The sequence below is a fragment of the Carassius gibelio genome, chromosome A10 (assembly GCF_023724105.1).
Source record: "Carassius gibelio isolate Cgi1373 ecotype wild population from Czech Republic chromosome A10, carGib1.2-hapl.c, whole genome shotgun sequence".
Taxonomy (NCBI): Eukaryota; Metazoa; Chordata; class Actinopteri; order Cypriniformes; family Cyprinidae; genus Carassius; species Carassius gibelio.
This window is the reverse complement of record NC_068380.1, coordinates 13895193-13920777: the sequence shown is the minus strand read 5'-3', so window position 1 is coordinate 13920777 and position 25585 is coordinate 13895193. Positions and strand designations below refer to the sequence as shown.

The 25585-nt window shown below is 37.0% G+C and overlaps 2 protein-coding genes across 3 annotated transcripts in view; one reads left to right on the top strand and one right to left on the bottom strand.

The window, feature by feature from the left end:
- Positions 1 to 1474: 1474 nt before the first annotated feature.
- hrh2b (histamine receptor H2b) lies at positions 1475 to 9182 on the top strand. Its single transcript, XM_052608336.1, has 3 exons — positions 1475 to 1625; positions 7134 to 7932; positions 8351 to 9182. Exons 2-3 carry the CDS (start codon positions 7315 to 7317, stop codon positions 8690 to 8692), a joined length of 960 nt encoding a protein of 319 aa, XP_052464296.1. The 5' UTR covers positions 1475 to 1625; positions 7134 to 7314; the 3' UTR covers positions 8693 to 9182.
- Positions 9183 to 23544: 14362 nt separating this feature from the next.
- LOC128021261 (protein mono-ADP-ribosyltransferase PARP14-like) overlaps positions 23545 to 25585 on the bottom strand; it is a 34997-nt gene continuing 32956 nt past the window's right edge. For both annotated transcript variants that reach the window (XM_052608330.1, XM_052608329.1), the window contains 4 exons: positions 24904 to 25509; positions 24628 to 24776; positions 24335 to 24509; positions 23545 to 24246 (listed from right to left, as the gene is read on the bottom strand). In XM_052608330.1, the coding sequence (XP_052464290.1) occupies positions 23966 to 24246; positions 24335 to 24509; positions 24628 to 24776; positions 24904 to 25509 (1211 nt within the window). In that variant the 3' untranslated portion in view covers positions 23545 to 23965. The remainder of the gene's footprint in view (positions 24247 to 24334; positions 24510 to 24627; positions 24777 to 24903; positions 25510 to 25585) is intronic.

Genomic DNA, 25585 nt, shown 5'->3' with positions numbered 1-25585 from the left:
ATTCATGTCTTTAATAAAGGAGCACATATTGTATGTTCTTATCACTGAGTCCACTGCATGCTCCCTAATTACACAGATAAAACTAAAGTACAGGGCAACTAATAACCAGGAGCCTGTCAATCATTAAGGGTCATGTCAAACAGCTTATCAGCTAATAATTAATACATTTAAAAGAATCTTTCATGAAATCCTTATCACACTGATTAAAACACACAATGTACGTAAGCAGCGCCTAAGTGTAAACAATGTAAATACAACAGCAGACCTGAATTGTGCTTTCACATGCCTGTGTTTTGATGCATAAAAGAGCTGCGGATCTGTACTGAATTTTTGTATTTCCTTTAAAAACCGACACTGATTATAAAATAGTTATTGGAAAGTAGCCATTGAAAATTATTATAAACATGATTATCATAAAATTTAACATAAATGAGTAATGGCTCCACATTAACCATCAAATGGTACAAGGAACAGAATTTGAATCTCAAACTGTAGTTGTAAACTGCTTTAATCATCTTCATTTAGTCAGATGAATAGAATGATTTCAAGAGTATATCACTGCATGTAGAACTTGCATCAATCCTGATGGGGGACTTTTGTCATGCAATGGGTGAGTAGCAGTTCTTTCATTGCTCTAAAAAAACTGGCTTACAGTGTTTACAATATATATATATATATATATATATATATATATATATATATATATATATATATATATATATATATATATATATATATTTTTTTTTTTTTTTTTTTTTTTTTTTTGCTACAATGGCAAAATTTGCCTCAACTGTAGTTGCATCTAAATATCGAACCCCTTTGTGACACGGGATTATTAAATAAATAAATTCAAATAAAGATAACTAGATTTTTTTTCTCAAAATTCTAACTTTTTTTCTTGTGATATTCTTGAGAAAGTTAGAATTGCAAGAAATTGCATCTTAGTTACAACTTTACATCTTGCAACTCTGAGTTTATATCTCGCAATTATGACGTTTTTTTTCAGAATTGCAAGTTTGTTCTAAAAAGCAAACATTTGAAACATTTCAGTAATCAAAAAATATCTTTATCAAGTTCTTTGCATGTGGTTTCTTTTGTTGTTTCTGGATTTTGTGGCTCATGATAAGGTCAAATATCGTCTAGTATGACACAGGCTTCAGTTACACATCAGATGGGCACCAACTGCAGCAATGATCACATTAACTCTCTTATTATGTTTCCTATAAATCAGTTTGAAGATAAGCAGATCAACATTAACAAGATCAAAAAGGAGACAGAGATTGTGTATTTATCCCTGATTATTTCAAAGTCTCATATCTGCCTAAAACAGTAGCATGTTGTCCCGTGAGAAAAAGAGAACTACTGTAAGTTAGCGTGTCTAGTGATAAGATAATGTTAATCTCATAACAGATTGTAAATACTAAGACTGACAGGGGGAGTGGGAGACATGGGGAGGGAAAGTAGAGGTGTGAAACTAAACGTAAGGGAGCAAAAGTAAAGAGAAGGCAGAAGCACTGAAAGACACACAAACGCAAACAGACAAGCATTATCTCCATGTTACAGTGCTGTGAACACCAGCTCATGCAGGAATCTGGAGTTTCTACTTTGCAATTCACCTGCAGAATGTGAGTGACATTATTTCACAGTTCTTTCTGTAAAAATTTTAACTTTTTAAGTAAAAAAATGCAGTTTCATATACCAGATTTCATAAATGGTTTAATATTTATTGGATGTGTGTATATAAACATAATATAATATAAATATAATTCTCTGAATCATTACTTAAGTCTCCAGTCACATTCTTCAGATCCTACAGAAATCATTGTAATATGCTGATTTGCTCAATAAATTTTTCTTATTACCAGTGTTGGAAACAGCTGTGCTAATTAATGTTTTTGTGGAAACCATAACATATTTTTCATGATTATTTGATTAATAGAAAGTTCACATGAACAGCATTTTATCTTAAGTTGAATTCTTCTATAACATAAATATGCTCAATTAACTTTTGATAAATAATACAGCCTAACTGAATAAAAGAATCGTTATCTTATCAATATACTTTAATAATAATAAAAAAAAAGAATCTTACTGACCCTAAACTTTTGAATGGTAGTTTATATTATTTGAATTTTAAAGCATGAGGTGACCTGATTAGTTTTAAAGATTTGGCATTGTGAAAAGCACAGTGAATCACATAAGCATGTCCGTATGCATGCAGTTCTTTTTAAGCAAGTGATAAAATATAGATGTTAGTGTTTGTCCTACATTTTGGAACATCTGCAGACTGCTGCCTGGTCATTTATTTGGGATTCCAAGCAAAGAAACTAAACATTTGCAAAGGTGGCCAAGTGGTACAGTATGCAGAAATGATTAATAGTTCTCATCATTGTTTAAAGATACGTGAGTTATCTTTATACTGCTCTGGCTATACATCAGCGAACTAGACCGCACACCTAGAAAATGTTCAATGGCTGTATTCTTGATTACACTTCAGACAATGAATATCCTGTATATTTATATTTTTAGTTCATGTATTTGTTTGATAGATGGTGTGTTAGTTATTTTGGTGGCTGAGTAGATTGACAGTCTAGGGAGTGCGGTCTCCGCTGCTAATAACAGCTCTGAGTGTTTGGTTCACTGTTAATTGAGGGGACAATATTGTTATCAACCTCATAGTTTATGACCTTTAGACTATTCATTTATTTGAGCATGATTCACCAAGTGTATATGCAGTTCATTTACTCACATTTCTGAGCATGTGATGCTCTCTCAGTAGAAGTGGTAAACAGGACTCATGCAATGTAATAGATCCATCCGACCTGTTAATGTTCATGCTGTTTAAGAAAGCAAAAGGTCTTTCAACAGGTCTAATAGGACACTGGCCAAACGTTGTATAGCTAGCTGAGATTTAATTTTGTCATGGAAACATATTCCAGCTCATGTTTCTACACTGCAGTGAATGCTGAATGAAAGTGCCTTAATTGTTAAGGCTGTTGCTATTGGCCGTTTCTCACCTGCATCTATATTCAGTGTTGGGGGTTACACATTACAAGAAACGTGAGCTACTTAATCGGATTACTTTTTTCAAGTAACTTGTAAAGTAATGCATTACTTTTTAATTTACAAGAGAATATCTGAGTTATTTTTCCAAAAAAGTAATGGCAGTTACTTTGTTTTCCCATTTATTGACTCTCGTCTCCTGTCCCAATATTGGGAGAAATCGTTGTTGTGTGTGTTGTGTGAACATGATGTGTTTTCTAGACTAAATGTGAATATGCATTAATTCATCCAAATCGCAAAAAAAGAAAAAAAAAAAAAAGAAAAAAGAAAATAAAATATCAAAATGAAGTAAAACAGTGAAATGCAAACTCAGAATATGATGTTTGAAACAATGAAATAATTAAATATGTTACGTATCACAAATGTATCTTATCCAATTTCATTAACCAGTGTCTTTGATCTGACCTTCGATGATCCAGTTCAAGCATACTAATAAGCAAAAAAAAAAAAAGAAAAAAAAAAAAGACTTCAGATAAACAAACAATTGTGAACAAATGAAGGGGGAGATAGATTACAGTCTTAACTAAAGGGAGGTGCTAAATAAAATATACATAGACATTACACAATGCAAATTGATATTGCCTTATCTTTAACCACTCTTTTATCAGCTTGTCTACCATTAAATATGTCTACCTTTGACTAAAAGACATCCTTGCGTTACAAATGTATCTTTTCACGTGCAACCATGTTTTGCATTTTAATTATCATTTATGCATGTTTATGTACACTGAACAAAATTATATACACAACACTGTTTCTGTTTTTGCCCACATTTTCATGAGCTGAACTTAAAGATCTAAGACTTTTTCTATGTACACAAAAGGCCTATTTCTCTCAAATATTGCTCACACTTCTGTCTAAATCTGTGTCAGTGAGCACTTCTCCTTTGCTGAGATAATCCAATCCTCATCATAGGTGTGGCATATCAAGATGCTGATTAGACAGCATGATTAATGCACAGGTGTGTCTTAGGCTGGCCACAATAAAAATCTGCTAGTCTCCATCGGCTTCGCAGCTGGAGGATCCCTTATCTTCGCCCAGACTCCGCCTCAGCCGATCGACCCAGAGGCTCAACCATGGCTCCTAGCTCCCTCCTCCCCACCGTAGCCCATCAGTTCACTGGCTCTGCAGAGCTCCCTTGTCCCTCCAGCTCCACCTTGGTCAGTTGTTGACAAGCCATCACCTCAGAACTTCATTCCTCCGACTGCACCTCGTTGATCTGTCCCAACGGCTCCATTGGGTTCCTTCCTCCTTTCAGCTCCATCTTGGTCCACTGATGCTCAGGCTCCACTGCGGCCTTCCGGATCCCCGCCAACGCCTCAGTCACCTGAAACATCTACTCTGCCTTGGCCTTCCAGATCCTTTCCATCACCTTGGCTCATTGGCTCTCGGTCTCCGCCCTGGGCTCCTCTTCCACCTGCTCCGTCACTGTTGATCAGCCCCTGGAGTCATCAGCCATTCCTCCACTATGGCACCACTGTGGGCCATTATGTTGGCTGCGGTCTGGGTTCCTCCTGGCTACTCCTGCTCCAAGTCCGTCACGTCTTCATTCTGGCTCCTCCCTCTGTCTGATCCGCCCTGGCTCTTCCCTCTGTCATTGCCACCTTGGTGATCCACTTGTCTGCTTCAAACTTCACTAGAAACTTTTTCAAATGAAATGATTCATTAAACAAAATAATAAAAAAATAATAATATACTATATTATAAAATAAAATAAAATATATATAATTTATTTATTACAAATAATATATAAAAATCTAAGAATATCCTAGGTCTGAACTAAGCAAATATTTTTTTATTTTTAGCTGGAACAAACATCACCATGGGACAAACAGAACTATGTCACCCGCAAATGCAAAAGACAGTCTGGACATCATATAAAGTGGTAATCAATTAAATCTGTTATAACCTGAATGTCTAATCATACCACTACTCACAAAGATACAAATTTCATTTGGTGGTAGTACTTAGACACAAACATCCCAGAGTTTTTACATAGACGTCAAAGGAATATGAAATTGAATGGTCTGTTTAATGTTTATTTATTTATTTTTCAAACATGTCAGTTCCTGTAAAATCTACATGAACAGCATAGACACAGTCATAATGTGCTTTCCCTTTCTTTATAAGTATCTGTCACCTCTTACTGTGATTTTATCACAGTGTTTATCAGTGGCAACTTAAGTAGCTTTGGATTCAAAATAAAATAAAAAATGATCAACATCCAAGCAGATCTGTGGCTTAAATTTAAAAAGAATATTAAAAACAAGAAAAAACAAAACAAAAAGAAGATTCAAATGAAAGAGATGGCTTATTCTATGAGATCTTGTATAACTCGGGACCTTTTGTCCTTGCAGTAAACAGGGACCAAAGTTTTGCATTCAATTTGCATTCAATTTAGATTCAGATTTGCATTCATTTTTTTTTTTTGGTGACCTTCCAAAAAACAGAATACCACCAAACACCAAACATGTGCATTCATTAACATTTCTTTGTGCTAAAATTACATATAAGTTTCAAATTATGAAAGGAAATGAATAACCAAACCCAGGCTCATAGCAAACACGTGCCAGTGATATTTCTTCAAAATGATAATAAATTTCTTCTTGCATTTTTTTTACCACCCTTTTAAAGTAAAATGTCCAGTGCATGGAGCTAAAAGCACTTTTAGCTTTATCCCAAACATATGAACGTGAATCATGTTTTATTGTTAGTTGTTGTACATAACATGGCATCTTGGAAATTAAATGTCTGGTGAGAGGTGCATAAAGGTAATGCTCTAACGTGATTAAAAATAACATAACAGTTACACTAAACCCCACCTTCAAATAACCAATACCATTTACAAGAGTAAACAATAAATAAAAAATTATCTTTAAAGCAACCATGTAATTTTAGATTGTGTCTACAAGTTTTGAGCTGTTTTATTGTGACTCGTACCCAAGCACCCCACAAGTGCAGTGCTGTACCAGGTGAGCTACTAAGCAAGTTTACTACACCAAAAAGACTAAATATGGAGATGCTTATGTGATGCAAATGTCAAAATGTATTATTTTTCAAATCATGCACTAAAAGTGTTCTGAAGTAATAATTTATAGTTTTGAGCAAGAAACCGTGCAAGTATTTATTAATTGATAATCGCCCCTGCAATCAAGATTTTTGTGTAAGGGAATGAAAGCTGTTGGATGTTTTATTGTCTCTAGTGGTTATTTTAGATGGAAACTTCAATGAATAGTATACATAGGTTCATATACAGTGTATATATATATATATATATATATATATATATATATATATATATATATATATATATATATATATATATATATATATGGTTGCCTTGATTTTGCCAAGTACGACATGTTCCTCTGTTGATGCTGGATCAACATTATTATTAAAGATAAAGATTTAACCCAATCCCTACCCTTAAACATAACCCTACCCATAATTTATTCCTAAAATCAGTATTCCTAAAATCAGTGGGAAATTATAGCTGATTAACAAGAGTGTAGAAGCACATAACCCTGATTTTAAACCTAAAACAGATATTTCCTGAAAAGTTATATCTGAATTCTGATTGGTTGATTAGAATGTTGTTCCAGCATGTTGTACCTACTTTGTGAAATCACACTCACCATATATATATATAAATATATACAATTTTGTTTATTTGTTTATTTATTTTTCAATCAGCATGGGTTGCTATGACCTCTAATTAATATATACCATCTACTTAGTCAAAAACAATGACTGTAAAAAAAAAAAGATTTCCAACCAATGCTCCCATCTATTGGTTGGTCAAAACAAATAGCCCTGCTCCAAACTCATGCCATTGTCTGAGCTAATGTTACTATGCAGGGTGAGTCATGAATCTGAAGCAATACTGAAGAAAAGGAGTTACACTTTTCCAACTAACCTTATGTGCAGTCTAAACTAAGTTAGTAGGACGTATTGCAACAATTAAAATATTTTACTTATTTAAAATAGTATAGTTTCTAAATTAATTACTCATTTGTCTGCTTTTCTTCTGTAACCATGTTTGTTGTTGTTGTTGTTTGTTTTTTTTTTAGGAATGAACCTGAGCTGATATCTGAGCAGTGGCCATAGATGTTAATATTGTGGAAGTTTTCTAGCACCCAATATCATTGTTGGTGAAAAACAGATGTGGAGTCCTGACTTAATTACTTTGGATATCACTGTGACATAGGAGGACACAAATCTGCAAGCTTTCCTGTTTCAGAAGCTAACACGATGTTCACGGCCCTGCGCTTGGTAGTATTGGTGGTCTTCATCGTGCTGACCATTTGTGGAAACATGCTGGTTTGTCTGGCTGTGGCCACGAGTCGGCGTCTGCACCAGATTAGTAGCTGTTTTATACTCTCACTGGCCGTGACAGACTTGCTGCTGGGTATGCTGGTACTTCCACTTTCTGCCATGCTGGAATTACGCAATGGGAGATGGCCCCTCGGGGGTGTTTTTTGCAATATCTACATCTCTCTGGATGTGATGCTCTGCAGTGCTTCAATCCTCAACCTACTAGCCATTAGTGTTGATCGTTACCTTGCCATTTCAAACCCTCTCTGCTATCCCAGGAAGGTCACACCTCGTCGTGTGGCGGTCACTCTGACTGCAATTTGGACGTGCTCTCTGGCTGTGTCCTTTTTGTCCATTAACCTAGGCTGGAACACTCCTGACTTCACAGTGCAGAACCTGGGCTGGGACATGTGGGATGAAGGAGAGGAAAGCAGGACCTGCCGCTATGAATGGAATAATAATTATGTGCTGCTGAAAGCCTCTCTAATCTTCTACCTCCCCCTGCTGGTCATGTGTGGAATGTATCATCGCATTTTCTGTGTTGCACGTGAACAGGTACGTTTCTCAACTCCTATTTTTATTCTGAAATACATTTAATACATACAGTGACTTGAATACACCTCGGATGGACATGATGCTTTTAATGTATTACAATTCATATTGTATCTCAGCAGGAAGAAAACAGAAAAAAAAAAATATAATATATATATATATATATATATTGAATAGAATAAAATAGTTCCAATCCGTATTGTATAGAATAAGGTGAGGAATATATATATATATATATATATATATATATATATATATATATATATATATATATATATATATATATATATATATATATATATATATATATATATATATATAGGGCCACTCTGTCCACCCACTATATTTGATTTCATTGCATCCTTCTGAAAAAGAAAGATGCAATTTATTTGTTCACTTTCAACTCTCTCTTCACTTTTAGGTGCGGCGTATACGAGCAACTACTCCTTCCTTTGTGCAGTCTGCAAACGCAGTTGCCATTGCTCGGGAACACAAAGCCACAGTGACCCTGGCCGCAGTGCTTGGTGCCTTTGTCATTTGCTGGTTCCCCTATTTCACCTACTTCACGTACATGGGTATGTGGGCAGAGGTCCACCCAAACAAACTGACCCACTCTATCGTTCTTTGGTTGGGATACCTCAACTCTGCATTGAACCCCATTCTTTACCCAGCCTTAAACAGGGATTTCCGTCGGGCATGCGGACAGCTGCTTTGCTGTAGACGCAGCAATCAGGGGCAACTGCCATTTGTTCACCCCTTTTAAATGAACAGATTCATATCTTCTGACACCAGTGATTAAAAACACAAAGCTCCTGTAGCCCACCATGGTCACCTGCATGTCCAGTTGTCCAATGTTTGCTAGGCCTGTGCTTTCAGTACCTTCCCGTCCTGTGGCTCCCGCACCAGAGCCAGCTCACAACATGGCCACCACACCAGAGCCTTTATCTAATGTCATGGCTGCTGCTCCAGAGTCTCCAGCCGTCATGGTCGCCGAGCCAGAGCCTCCGGCCACCATGGAAGTCACAGCCATCACAGATGCCACTCCGTTTCCCTGTTGCATTTGAAGACACCCAGGTGTTTTTAAAGACGTTTGAGACAGCATCTGCTCCAGCCCTTGAGTTCGCACCGGAACCTGCTCCAGTCAATGAATCCACTCCAGAGTCTACTCCGGTTGGTGAATTTGTCCCAGAGCTCAGTCCTGTGTTGGAGCTGAGCTGTGAGCTTCCTGCCTGTCCTTTTTTGACCACAGTGATCCTCAGTGAACTCTCTGCTTACATCCATAGATGGGGATAAATACACTAAAATGTATTTAAAATAAAAATACAAAATCATGTGTAGAAACTTATTTAAATACAGTATTTTGTATTTTGAAAATACATGTGGAATTGGCCATCCAGTGCAGGTATCCCAAAACTGTATCGGGACCTATTCTGTAGAAAGAAAGAAAGAAACAAACAAACAAACAAACAAACCCACAGTTCAATGAGTACAACTGCTTATAACTTTCATTTGACATACCTCTTCACTTCCCCTACCCTGCAGAAAATACAAAACTACAGACAGAAAAATAAGCATTTTTATTTATTTATTTTCTATTTTATTTTTATATAAGGTTTATTCAAATGACAAAGTTTATCTACATTTTAAATTTTAAAATAATACATTTAGATAGCATTTAACACTATTTGTTCAAATTAATTAATTAATTCATAATTTTATAAAGTTCAATCCATCCATCATAAAACTACTCCACATGGCTCTGGGGTGTTAATGAAGCCCTTATGTAGTAAAACGATGTGTTTCTGTATGAAAAATATAGATTTAAAAAAATGTATAAAATGTAATCTGCAGCCTCCATTCACTCAAGCAAGCACGTTTATAACAAGGAGCTCAAGTGTATGACATAGGTGTAGTGGAAGGCCCAATGTAAGCTCCAGGGAGAGAGTGACGAACGTGGAAGCTCAGAGGAAACAGCTAAAATTTGCCCAACCATATTTGTTTGAAACAGAGGATACCGACCACGAACTCCGCAAGGTGGAGGAGGTAGTTATGTACGTTTATAAACTGTAGTTATGCACGTGTATACACTTATATACACATGGTTTCCCTGTGCTGTAACAAAACTTGGTTCTCGCAAGATTACACTCTTCTCCCTGGAGCTTACATTTCGCCTTTCCCTATGTCTACGTCATATGCTCAAATGCCTTGTCATGAATGCATCAGCTTGAGCGACCGGAAGCTGGAGATTACGGTTCATACATTTTTTTAAATCTATTTTTTTCTTACAAAAATGCATAATTTCACTCCAGAAGGCCTTTATTAATACTCAAGCCATGTGGAGTAGTTTTATGATGGATGGATGCACTTTTTTTCGACTTAAAAATAGGGGCACCATTCACTGCCATTATACAGCTTGGAAGAGCCAGGACAATTTTAAACATATCTGCAATTGGATTCATCTGAAAGAACTATCCCTTTAAGATTCTTGACGGTGAACCATTCATCAGTGTCTTCACAAATTATTTTTTGATGACAGTGATTAACCTAATTAATTTGTCTCTACATAAACATACATTTGCATAGATGGATGAACACAATCAACTGATTTTGTAAATGTGACCAATTTTTCACTAAGCAACAAGTTTGCACTTGTCTAAAATTTTAAATGCTTAAAATTATAAAATGAGCCTGCAATGTCAAAAATAATTAATAAAGTAATGGTCCATGTTAAAAACAAACATTAATTAAAATAAGATGTTTAATGAATAATAATAATAAAAAAAAACATGAGAAAGCATTATTTAATTTTGTGTTATACACGTTATAATATTCATATGGTTTGTTCTAATGTCACTAATCATAATCTTTACTGGATTTTACACGATTCTTTGAATTATTTTGTGTGGGTTTAAGAAGTGTATTCAAAAACATTTTTACATTCCTCCAAAATTACCCACATCCTAATCAGTTTATATGTGAAAAAAAATCTATGTATTGACAACTGTTTAGTGAACTACTTGGCTAACTTCTCTTCCCACTGCTGCTCATATACTCATATTTCAAATACTATAATTTGCACCGTAATCTCACACTATGGAGAGCGCATCAAGTATAAAAGCATCATCCATTTAGGGAGGAGTGCACAGTCAGCAGTAAAGGCTTCAACTGCACAAAATGCTTCCACTTAGACAGAAATTGGGAGCTGCATGGTAATTACACTGCTTGTTGCGTCCCGTGTAAAAGGGCATTAAGTCAAAAGTGTAGGCCTTCTTGGTGATCCACTCTGTAACAAGCACATCACATTCTATTGCTTATTTATTCATACTTCTTTTTCCACTCCAACATTCCAGTAATTCCTGCCCACTAAAAATATTGAAAGACCTTTTAGGTAAATGATTTAGAAAAAGTTGATTCAGACTATATATCATCACCACAATATGTATTGTCATATCACCCATGCAGGCATAAAATACAGTGATGCTTTAAACACATTTGACAAGGTAGTTGGTAAAATAACCACAACTGATTAACTATCAAAACTGATTGGCTAACACTTTTCAGTGCTCTTTTCTTCTTCCATTAACTGAAGACAAATCTGAATGATGCACTATTTTAACTTTAATCAGTGAGTAGAGTTGACCATGACAGTCTCACCTTATCTTATTCCGGAAAAGTCACTCACACAATGCTGCGTGGATCTGTACAGCAGCATCTCATGCTGGCCCACCCAATCAGAGGCTTGGCCCACCCTGGCCCCACACCACATAACAGCCATTCACAAAATGAGTTTGATATTCAATTCCTCCAGATACACTGTTATCTAATTTCTGCCCAATCCCCTTTTTTTTCCCTCCGAGACAGACAGACTTAGCTCATTCACTTTGCAGCCTTTGAGGTAAACGGACACGCTGAATTATAAAGCAATAAATGACAGTAACAGCCAATTCATTTTATTTTGAACTGTTAGTGATCTCAATTAGCACATTATAGTAGCCCAATAAGTGGCTTGAATATTCTGTAGATCGCGATGCATGCTTTTGTTTTCCCTGTCGAGTGTTCGGTGTTGCTTTCTCTGAAAATGACACGTTCGTTTCCCCAGGTTTTCGAACTGGAAAGCAGCATTAGAATGTGACCATGGTCTTCAAAAACATGCGTGCAGCCAAGCTCATTTACAAGCCTCGACCTCATGTACAGAGTTTTGCCGCTGATCGGTGTAAGGGGAGACCGTAGCATGTTTGCTCGGCCCCCAACAGATAGAAAATAATCGCTATTACATAAAAAGCATAGCAGGTGTTGTGAAGTTTTTATCAGTCAATGAGGGGATTGTGAAACATGTGATAGTGAGGAAGATTGCATAGGTTCGGGGCTTTTTGCCAAGTTTTTAATAGACGTTGGAAAAAGATAAATACCTGGCTGACATTACATCAGGTATCCCACAAAATGCAAAGTAAAACCATCCAGAATGAAGTTCTTGAAATTTTGGCATCCATGGTTCTGAACTACTAAATAGTTCTAAAATATGTACAAAACATTAAAAATGAAGAAAACAAACACAAAAAGAACAAACAACCCTAACAATTGCCTTAAATATATGATATTAAAACTATATCAATAGACGTGAGATTAAAGCATTAAAGAACCCCCCCCCCCACTCCCAATCCGACCGGCCCACCTGGAATATCATTTGGCCCACCTTTCATCTCATATCTGAAGCCGGGCCTGCATGGAGGTCATCCCTGTACTCTCTGTTTGCCTTAATTCAGCCACAGAGGTCACCCCTAAACTCTTTGCCTGACCTGACACGACCATGGATGTTGTCCCTGAACTCTCTATCTGTCATATTATGGCCACGGGGGCCGTTTGTAACATCTCTGTGTTACAGTATGTGTTTCAGTCTTGCCTGATCAGCCTTGCTGGTCTCTAGTTCTGCCAGATTTGGCACATACTCAGGTCTTTGCCTCTGCCCTGCTTCTTATTAGCCTTGTTAACTCACCCTGTATAAGCTAGCTCTTCATTTATTATGAGAAAATATAGAATTCAAGGCCAGATGTTGTGGGTTTAACAAAAGATAACTTAATTTTAACACTGATTTGTTCTCTTTGTCAGTCATTGCTAAGTCTTGCATTTGTCATATCTGTATTTCTAGACCTTGTTTCCTGATTCTCTGTGTCTTGGTTCCTGGTTTATGTATGTGCCTGATACTCTGGATTTATTTGCCTCAGCCCTCAGTCAGAGTTTTAGATTGTCTGATTATGTATGACCTTTGCCTGTTTTATGACAATTACGTATTACCCCTGCATTAAATGTTTGAATCCTCAACCTTCATGTCTATGTGCAGTTCATGACACTAATGGTATATCTGATCATTTTCAGCAATCTGAAAGAATTTGTGAATCACATGTTTTCACCTATTACATTTACTGGAAAAAGAATGAAGGTAAAGTGAACAAACCATGGCTGGACAAACGTTTAAAGTCAGATAAAAATATTTCATTTAGTGCAACCCTATTTAAAAAAAAAAAGGCTTAATGAAGCGCAACATCATTAAACTAACTGACAATGCATACATTATGGCTGTTGAGATAAACGAACATTCACATACAGCTACATTACATAATGCATCCCAGTCCCATGAAAATGTGTATAAACATTACGGCAAATAAAAATGAAAACTTGTGATATTGATATGCAAAATTGGACCTTGGCGTGCACATGATACACATGTGTTTGGCATGCATATAATACGTTTTCACGTGCATAGGATATACATTTATTGGCATGCATTTGATAAGCAGTTTTCACATAGATATGATACAAATCTACCCCACAACTCTAAACCTACCCATCACTTAGCATGTACACCAAAGTCAATTTTTGCGTATCAATACCACAAATGTTTTTTTTTTTTTTTTTTTTTTGGTGTACTATTTATATGCATTTTCATGATGAAGGTAATTCACAATGGCAGGAACACTAGGGCATAGCACACTTTTGAACAAAGAACCAGAGTGAGCAACACAACAATTCAACAGAAAATTAACAAACACAAACTCAATATAAAGTGCAGCTGATCAGTAAGATGGGAGAAATTAAGCTTTCTGAAGCATTGAATCAACTAAACCAGCTGCTCCGAAAAATGATTTGATGTTTCAAAGCACTTGAAACTAGGGGTGGGCGGATCGATCTAAATATCGATAGTATCGATGCCAACACTGGTATTGGTATCGAATCGATACAATTGTAATTGAATTAATATTTTAATTTAAATATCTCTCATCTACGTTCATTATACTTTGCTCGTGTCTTCTACCTCTACAATCCTGAACAAACGCTGCTTTCACATCCTGGCCAACTTTGCTACTCCTCCCCCTCCTGCTGCTCTGCTGTGATTCGTTGTTGTGTTGTCATGTGACTCACTGACACAACGCGCCAGGGAGCAGCGAACAGAGTGAGCAAAGCTTAATGCACATTCAGAAGGGGGCTCAGGGAACGTGGGGGGCGGCCTAGTCATAGGGCCTGGGATCTTGTGCAGTGCCCCTGGTAATTGCACAGGTATATTTGTTCTTTGTTTGTTCTTCAGTAATAATTGTGTGCACTTTATTTAATTAGTTTTTAAAACCAGGAAAAAGGGAGAGATTTTTTATTCTTTATTTATAAATAATTGATCATTCATTCACTTTAGAAATAATGACATAGACCTACTGCACTCCCCTACACATTTTTTTTTTTTAAGTAAGAAGTATCGTATTGGTATCGTTATCGGCAATACTTATCGGATCGATACCAAATTTTGCAGTATCGCCCCCCACTACATAAAAACAGCAGGCACTGACACCTGCTGGGGAAAACTCAGATTAAACTTACAAAACTTACAAAACAAATACTATTTTTTTTATAAATAATGAACAATTAAATACTATTAAGTATTTTATATATATATATATATATATATATATATATATATATATATATATATATTAGGGGTGTAACGGTTCACAAAATTCACGGTTCGGTTCGATACGATACACTGATGTCACGGTTCGGTTCGGTTCGGTTCGATACGTTTTAGATACAGCAAAATTTAAAAACATCTCAACTTTTCAGAATGCCGCAAGCGCACCGCGGGTCATGTGACAAGAACCAACCAATCAGCTTCATCCTTTCCCGTAACAAGGTTGAGAGCTCAGCCAAGATGAAGGAACAGCTGATCGTAGTTGTATATGGATTGCAATTTTGAAATAAATTTAGTAGCAGAGCTACTGCAAGCGATTTTTAGAGCTGCAAATCCATTTATCCTTCGCTGAAATTTCCGCGTCTCATGGAGAGAGCACGTCATTGTTGATTAGCAAAGACAGACGCCTCATGAGCGCTTCTGCCCGAGCGCTTTGGAAAGGAGGAGAAAGACGTGCTTAGCGTTTTCCATGCGTTTTTAGGAGCGATATGTGAACCCGCTGGTGTACCCTGTCATGTTGCAGATGCGACATACCGTTGTTTTTTTATCCACCACTCTCTTGCCATCACCATTATAGCTTAAAGGGAATCCAAAGTGCACCCAAACACCAGACCTGTTGGTTATTGGGGGATCTTCTCATTTCTAGTCTGTTAAACGCATTGGCTATTTTGCAACGAGCCTTCAGCGCGTACTGAGTGAGCGAGCGCCTGCTGAGTAGCCTAACATAAACATATAAGATGGTGTTTTTTTCTTCTTCGGGAGTGTCAGGGGCGTTGCCTGTTACGTTGTTTGGGTTATTGGGCTACCTTGTTGAACGCATATCATTATATTTCTACCTCTCTCTTTTTTTTTTTTTTTTCCAAATATAATTAATTACTCCAACGAACCGTTCGGTATACATAATGCGTACCGCGTACCGAACCGAAAGCGTCGTACCGAACGGTTCAATACGAATACGCGTATCGTTACACCCCTAATATATATAGATATATAGATATATATATATATAGATGGGCCGCTTAGTGCCAATTGGGCATCGTTTAAATGCCATGGCCTACCTGAGCATTTTTTCTGACCATGTCCATCCCTTTATGACCACCATGTACCCATTCTCTGATGGCTAATTCCAGCAGGATAATGCACCATGTCACAAAGCTCGAATCATTTCAAATTGGTTTCTTGAACATGACAATGAATTCACTGTACTAAATTGGCCCCCACAGTCACACACACATATATATATATATATATATATATATATATATATATATATATATATATACAGTATTGTTCAAAATAATAGTAGTACAATGTGACTAACCAGAATAATCAAGGTTTTTTGTATATTTTTTTATTGCTACGTGGCAAACAAGTTACCAGTAGGTTCAGTAGATTCTCAGAAAACAAATGAGACCCAGCATTCATGATATGCACGCTCTTAAGGCTGTGCAATTGGGCAATTAGTTGAATTAGTTGAAAGGGGTGTGTTAAAAAAAATAGCAGTGTGGCATTTAATCACTGAGGTCATCAATTTTGTGAAGAAACAGGTGTGAATCAGGTGGCCCCTATTTAAGGATGAAGCCAACACTTGTTGAACATGCATTTGAAAGCTGAGGAAAATGGGTCGTTCAAGACATTGTTCAGAAGAACAGCGTACTTTGATTAAAAAGTTGATTAGAGAGGGGAAAACCTATAAAGAGGTGCAAAAAATGATAGGCTGTTCAGCTAAAATGATCTCCAATGCCTTAAAATGGAGAGCAAAACCAGAGAGACGTGGAAGAAAACGGAAGACAACCATCAAAATGGATAGAAGAATAACCAGAATGGCAAAGGCTCAGCCAATGATCACCTCCAGGATGATCAAAGACAGTCTGGAGTTACCTGTAAGTACTGTGACAGTTAGAAGACGTCTGTTTGAAGCTAATCTATTTTCAAGAATCCCCCGCAAAGTCCCTCTGTTAAAAAAAAGGCATGTGCAGAAGAGGTTACATTTTGCCAAAGAACACATCAACTGGCCTAAAGAGAAATGGAGGAACATTTTGTGGACTGATGAGAGTAAAATTGTTCTTTTTGGGTCCAAGGGCCACAGGCAGTTTGTGAGACGACCCCCAAACTCTGAATTCAAGCCACAGTACACAGTGAAGACAGTGAAGCATGGAGGTGCAAGCATCATGATATGGGCATGTTTCTCCTACTATGGTGTTGGGCCTATTTATCGCATACCAGGGATCATGGATCAGTTTGCATATGTTAAAATACTTGAAGAGGTCATGTTGCCCTATGCTGAAGAGGACATGCCCTTGAAATGGTTGTTTCAACAAGACAATGACCCAAAACACACTAGTAAACGGGCAAAGTCTTGGTTCCAAACCAACAAAATTAATGTTATGGAGTGGCCAGCCCAATCTCCAGACCTTAATCCAATTGAGAACTTGTGGGGTGATATCAAAAATGCTGTTTCTGAAGCAAAACCAAGAAATGTGAATGAATTGTGGAATGTTGTTAAAGAATCATGGAGTGGAATAACAGCTGAGAGGTGCCACAAGTTGGTTGACTCCATGCCACACAGATGTCAAGCAGTTTTAAAAAACTGTGGTCATACAACTAAATATTAGTTTAGTGATTCACAGGATTGCTAAATCCCAGAAAGAAAAAAAATGTTTGTACAAAATAGTTTTGAGTTTGTACAGTCAAAGGTAGACACTGCTATTTTTTTGAACACACCCCTTTCAACTAATTGCCCAATTGCACAGCCTTAAGAGCGTGCATATCATGAATGCTGGGTCTTGTTTGTTTTCTGACAATCTACTGAACCTACTGGTAACTTGTTTGCCACGTAGCAATAAAAAATATACTAAAAACCTTGATTATTCTGGTTAGTCACATTGTACTGCTATTATTTTGAACAATACTGTATATATATATATATATATATATATATATATATATATATATATATATATATATATATATCGAATGTACAGTATTAACTTGTGTGCAAAAAACAATAGTGCAGTAACGTGCAAATTGAGTGCAATTACATGATAACAATAGCAGTTGTAACAGTAACAGATGTGCAAATTGAGATGAGGCTCCATGAGTAATATTATCAAATATACAATGGTAGTAATAACAGCAATAACATTACAAATGTACAAATGAGATTAAACAATTTGGACCGACTGTTCTCTGAGATAAATAAGTCCACTATCTAGCTACCTGTTTAAGAGTCTAATAGCTGAGGGGAAGACGGAGTTCCTTAATCTGGAAGTCCTGCAATTTACACTCCTATACCTCTGTCCTGAGGGTAGGAGTGTGGATAGTCTGTGTTGGCGGTGGTTGGGGTCTTTAATTATGGATGCAGCTCTTCTGTGGACTCTGCAATGGTAAATGGTCTGCAGAGAAGACAGTGGAATCCTGATGATCTTCTCACCAGTCTTCACCACCCTCTGCAGATGTTTGCAGTCCCTTATAGTAGTGTTGCCATACCATGCAGTGATGCAGCTGGTCAAGACAATCTCAACTATGCTGTATAAATTGTTGAGGATCTTAGGAGACATTCCAAACTTCCTCTGTTACACTGCAGTTTGTGTGTAAATGTATATTTCTGACAAACGTTTTGCACTTTTGGTGTTAGTTCTAGCAAGAAATCACTATTATAGTAATACGTTTTTATCATGGGTGGGAACATCCACATTTTGGTGATATTTGGGAAGAACAGTCCATAATTTGCACATAATTTGATTGCACCAGCTGCAATAAAAATGGCATCAGGGTGAGCTGTCTCTAGTGCACTTAATACATTATGGAGCTTGCTAAGCACATCTGTGGAGTTAGCTCACGGGGGGATGTAAACAGCAGCTATAAACACAGCAGGAAATTCCCTTGGTAGATAATAGGGACGGCATTTCAGCAATAAAAACTCCATGCCTGGCAAGCAGTGCTTAAAAACAGTCTGTATATTTCCACACCACGAGTTGTTAATAAACACACACACAACTCCCACTTTTGCCTTACCGGAGGCTGCGGTCTGGTCTCCTCTGTGTATGGAGTGAGTCTGTAGCTGAACAGAAGATTCTGGGACTTTCTATGAGAGACAGGTCTCTGTGAAATTCAGAGAGCAGCATTCTCTTATTTCCCACTGAAATGTAGTGATTGAAATGATTGTGGAAGCAATTCATGTGTTGTAGCACGGGAGATATAAAACCGGTAAATTGGCGATGTCCAGTAATGCCTTTCTGTTGTACTTCAGCAGTGCACCGCATTTGTGCATGGCAGATAAAACAGAAAACAAACAAAAAATAAAGAAAAACCTGCATTCGAGAGCGAAGAGAGCAAACACATCTGCCTTAGGGAAACATGTTAGTATCTTCCTACTGGAGGGCAGTACAAAATTTAAACAAATTGTCATGGTTCACAGGTCTGTGGATTCTTCCCTGTCTGTTTGTGTGCGTGTGTGCTGTCACCAGACTGTATGGCTGTCACCCATATTGATGGGCAACTCATGATCGCTGATTCTTCGAAGGCAGCATTCCAAGGCAGTAAGGCATCAAGGCACGTTCGAATCCAAATTCTGCATCACTTCCTGTCTCCAGAGGAACCTTCATCTGATCATATTTTGAAGGCAGCATAGATGTATCCTTTGTTGACTTTGATATCCCACAATCCTGTGCGTTACATTCCATGAAAGTTGCGTTTGGTAGTCAGTTTGTGTGTAAATGTATATTTTTGACAAACTTTTTGCACTTTTGATGTTAGTTCTAGCGTGAAATCAGTACTCATTCTATTTTGTTGTAGATCATTAAACCGTTTCGCTGCCTTAGAAGTCCGTCTTGCCTCATACAACAGCGAGGCAGAAAGTGAGCAGTTTTCGGATGCAGCCACTGCTTTATGAAGCTTTGAAACATTTGGAAATCTTTTGTTTCAAATCAGTGTTTCAGGGCGCATATCAAACTGGCCAGGTCACGTGATTTTAGTAAATGAAGTTTCGTTACTTCACACTGTTTCTAAATGTTTCAAAATTCTGATGGTCACCACTAGGAAGTGTTGATCTCAAAGTGAACCCATGAGATCCCACAAAATTTTACTACAAAAAAATAAAATAAAAAATAATTCAGGGCCAGATGTTGTTGGATAATTTCCCTTTAACACAGATGGTTAAATAATGAGTAAAAACATTCAGTACTTTCAACCTACAAATCCCATCATATCTTAAAAATAACAAATGAGCTTAGGATATAATTAAATCCATCTCCTTCTTCTGACTGATAACACTATCTTCCCTCCTGGTTTTTATATCCAACTCTAAAGAAAACACTTAATTAATTAAATAAATCATAATTGTGTGTTTAGGGTTTGATTATATATATATATATATATATATATATATATATATATATATATATATATATATATATATATATATATATATATATATATATATACAGTATTGTTCAAAATAATAGCAGTACAATGTGACTAACCAGAATAATCAAGGTTTTTAGTATATTTTTTATTGCTACGTGGCAAACAAGTTACCAGTAGGTTCAGTAGATTGTCAGAAAACAAACAAGACCCAGCATTCATGATATGCACGCTCTTAAGGCTGTGCAATTGGGCAATTAGTTGAAAGGGGTGTGTTCAAAAAAATAGCAGTGTCTACCTTTGACTGTACAAACTCAAAACTATTTTGTACAAACATTTTTTTTCTTTCTGGGATTTAGCAATCCTGTGAATCACTAAACTAATATTTAGTTGTATGACCACAGTTTTTTAAAACTGCTTGACATCTGTGTGGCATGGAGTCAACCAACTTGTGGCACCTCTCAGCTGTTATTCCACTCCATGATTCTTTAACAACATTCCACAATTCATTCACATTTCTTGGTTTTGCTTCAGAAACAGCATTTTTGATATCACCCCACAAGTTCTCAATTGGATTAAGGTCTGGAGATTGGGCTGGCCACTCCATAACATTAATTTTGTTGGTTTGGAACCAAGACTTTGCCCGTTTACTAGTGTGTTTTGGGTCATTGTCTTGTTGAAACAACCATTTCAAGGGCATGTCCTCTTCAGCATAGGGCAACATGACCTCTTCAAGTATTTTAACATATGCAAACTGATCCATGATCCCTGGTATGCGATAAATAGGCCCAACACCATAGTAGGAGAAACATGCCCATATCATGATGCTTGCACCTCCATGCTTCACTGTCTTCACTGTGTACTGTGGCTTGAATTCAGAGTTTGGGGGTCGTCTCACAAACTGCCTGTGGCCCTTGGACCCAAAAAGAACAATTTTACTCTCATCAGTCCACAAAATGTTCCTCCATTTCTCTTTAGGCCAGTTGATGTGTTCTTTGGCAAAATGTAACCTCTTCTGCACATGCCTTTTTTTTAACAGAGGGACTTTGCGGGGGATTCTTGAAAATAGATTAGCTTCAAACAGACGTCTTCTAACTGTCACAGTACTTACAGGTAACTCCAGACTGTCTTTGATCATCCTGGAGGTGATCATTGGCTGAGCCTTTGCCATTCTGGTTATTCTTCTATCCATTTTGATGGTTGTCTTCCGTTTTCTTCCACGTCTCTCTGGTTTTGCTCTCCATTTTAAGGCATTGGAGATCATTTTAGCTGAACAGCCTATCATTTTTTGCACCTCTTTATAGGTTTTCCCCTCTCTAATCAACTTTTTAATCAAAGTACGCTGTTCTTCTGAACAATGTCTTGAACGACCCATTTTCCTCAGCTTTCAAATGCATGTTCAACAAGTGTTGGCTTCATCCTTAAATAGGGGCCACCTGATTCACACCTGTTTCTTCACAAAATTGATGACCTCAGTGATTAAATGCCACACTGCTATTTTTTTTAACACACCCCTTTCAACTAATTCAACTAATTGCCCAATTGCACAGCCTTAAGAGCGTGCATATCATGAATGCTGGGTCTCATTTGTTTTCTGAGAATCTACTGAACCTACTGGTAACTTGTTTGCCACGTAGCAATAAAAAAATATACAAAAAACCTTGATTATTCTGGTTAGTCACATTGTACTACTATTATTTTGAACAATACTGTATATATATATATATATATATATATATATATATATATATATATATATATATATGTGTGTGTGACTGTGGGGGCCAATTTAGTACAGTGAATTCATTGTCATGTTCAAGAAACCAATTTGAAATGATTCGAGCTTTGTGACATGGTGCATTATCCTGCTGGAATTAGCCATCAGAGAATGGGTACATGGTGGTCATAAAGGGATGGACATGGTCAGAAAAAATGCTCAGGTAGGCCATGGCATTTAAACGATGCCCAATTGGCACTAAGCGGCCCAAAGTGTGCCAAGAAAACATCCCCCACACCATTACACCACCACCAGCAGCCTGCACAGTGGTAACAAGGCATGATGGATCCATGTTCTCATTCTGTTTACGCCAAATTCTGACTCTACCATCTGAATGTCTCAACAGAAATCGCGACTCATCAGACCAGGCAACATTTTTCCAGTCTTCAACTGTCCAATTTTGGTGATTTTGTGCAAATTGTAGCCGCTTTTTCCTATTTGTAGTGGAGATGAGCGGTACCCATTGGGGTCTTCTGCTGTTGTAGCCCATCCGCCTCAAGGTTGCGCGTGTAGTGGCTTCACAAATGCTTTGCTGCATACCTCGGTTGTAACGAGTGGTTATTTAAGTCAAAGTTGCTCTTCTATCAGCTTGAACTAGTCGGCCCATTCTCCTCTGAACTCTAGCATCAACAAGGCATTTTCGCACACAGGACTGCCGCATACTGGATGTTTTTCCCTTTTCACACCATCCTTTGTAAACCCTAGAAACGGTTGTGTGTGAAAATCACAGTAACTGAGCAGATTGTGAAATACTCAGACCGGCCCGTCTGGCACCAACAACCATGCCACGCTCAAAATTACTTAAAGGAGGGGTGAAATGCTATTTCATGCATACTAAGTTTTTTACACTGTTAAAGAGTTGGATTCCCATGCTAAACATGGACAAAGTTTCAAAAATTTGTACGTTTGAAGGAGTATTTTTTTCTGAAGAATGGTGGGCAGTTGAACTGCTCAGGACAGAAAAAGGGACCCATAAATAACATATCAGTACAAATTCCACTGTCACAGGCGTCAAAATTTGCAGACACAAGATGCACGTGGCGTGCATATGATAATTAATTTAGCAGGGCAAGTCAGTTTCATGTCAATAAACAAAGGGGAGGTCTGGCTAATAAATCATATAGCTTTGCAGTGTAGTGGAGGTATGTTAATAGTTCTGACAGCTTGTAATCATAATGAATTAACAATAATTGATAATTGAAGAATAAAACAAACATATTTATATTATGTCTCTTCTTTTAGGAGGAGGCCAGTTTTGATGTCAGTAGTCACTCTGATCACCTGGTATGTCGCAAATCACGATATCAATCTATGCTGTAGAACTGAGCTTATAATCACCAAAAAAAAAAAAAAAACAATTAACAATTAATACAATAAAATGTTTACAGTCAATTTTATGAACAAAATTTTAAATAATTGAAATAAAGCTTACTTATTAAATAGTCTTTACATAAACAGAAGAATGTTTTACATTTTACATAACATTTTATCTAGCAGTTAATGGCATCATCATTCAAGGATATAAACAATGGCATAAAATTTATTTGATTTATTTGAAATGATCAAACTAGGTTTCAAAGAATGTTATCTTTGCTAAATGTCCAGACATTTGTTAAATTTAATGTCACATCATTTGATTTTAATCAGTGTGGCCTTTCATCTCTTGTTAAACAGAAATGTACCCATGAACCCATTTTCTTGAGTAAATCTTTTACTCAGTAATGTTAAATTATCAGGATAAAATCAAACAGTTTCTGATTAACCATATAAGGTTACAAGAAAACCATAATATTAAATCTAGATCTATCTATGTCTATCTGTCTGTCTGTCTATGCCAAAGCAAAGATTATTGTAACAATTTCTGAAGTTCCTGCAAGTAGATATTTTATACATTATATATACCAGTGTGATCACTACCTGACAGAAATAGAGATTCCAAATCATTACTGGAAGGTGATTAGGTATTCTGGATAAGCCTGTACATCATTGAAGATCACAAACATGGTTGGGTTGCTCTTGTTGTCAGTCACACTGTTATAGAGATCAGCACTATTGGACCTCTTCGCAGGGGGAACAAGAAGGCCTTTTTTTCCTTGAGTGAAATCACCAATGAGCACCCTGGCAAGGTACATGTGTTTATGTCCATTGGCATCAGGTGCAGAGTAGCCTTGTGCGGAATAATTGGGGTCCACAGCAAAATATGAACCATTCCCATACATGGCTCCTAAAACAGAACAAGAGCAATAAACTATTAATTTAAATGACAAATGGATACAAAAGCAAAGAAAGTTTATAATGAATTTTACTGATACCATGCATGCCAGCGAAGCTGCGATTGAAACCGTGACTGTTGATGTGATCTGTCTTATCAGCTGCAGTGCCATGGAAGAGATATTTTTCATTGTTTTTGTGCTTGTTTTTGCCCTCCATTTCCTCCTTTTTGATCATAAAATTTCTCCAAAGTGCACTGTTCTGGACCCTTTCAATCTAAAGACAAATAAACATCAGCAAAAGAGTCTTAGACCACTGTAATAAATTTAGACACCAGAATTTTTTTAAATTATAATTAAATACACATTACTCATCCCCCTCAGTTTTGTCTTACTGAAATGATGTTGTTACTGGATAGTCCAGTGCTTGTGAACTCCTTCTCCACTTCTGCATATTCATTTGAGCCTGCTCTGAGTTTTACAAGAACAACTGCCTGTCCTTTCATGTCCTCCCAGTGTGAAGGCAAAGCGCTTTGAGCTGCATCTGTGAAAAAAAAAATATGACACCAATCTAATCTTTGCATTCTAATTTATGTTTTCTACAGACAAACAGTCATCTTTTTCCAGCTAATGAATAACTTTTCTGTTTTTTATTACTAAAATTATCTTACCTTCCCGATCTACTCTGTTAAGTTCAATCATCAGTTTCCCTCTTATGGCCACTTTTCGAACTAAATCAGCATCATATTCATCATTATTAATCTTGATTCTCACTGAAGGCCGATTGTTCTGATAGGCCTGTTCCAAGTCTAAATTGGTTAACATATCAAAGGTTTTGAGGCTGTCTCCATTCTCCTGATATTGCCACTCAACCACACTGCTAATTATAAATGCTTCACGCCTTCGGTTTTCATTTCTTTCCACCTTTCTGATCATGTCCCGAATACGACTTTCTGCAGTATGAACGTCTCTTGTCAGGCCCTCCAGTGTGATGACAGAGTCTTGGCCTTTCTTCTCAAGCTGGACACTGACAGTGAGCTCCCTCTGCATGACATTCAGTGTTTCTGCATCCTTCCTGGTGAAATGAGCAATGGCTGGATCATGGATTGGGATGGTCACATGCTCACGTAATATCAAACTGTTGATCATGTCCTTTGCTTCTCTCAGGTCCTCTGGTGTGTCTCCACACAGCTGAAACACAGCCGGCTCAATTTCTTCACCAACCATCACAAACTCTTCATTTGCAGGAGAGTCTGAACTTCCAGAAAAGAAGAAGTCTACAGATTTATTAGAAAGAAAAGAAGGATCAGTTGTTGTTTATTAAACTTATCTACAAAAATAGCATTTATATTT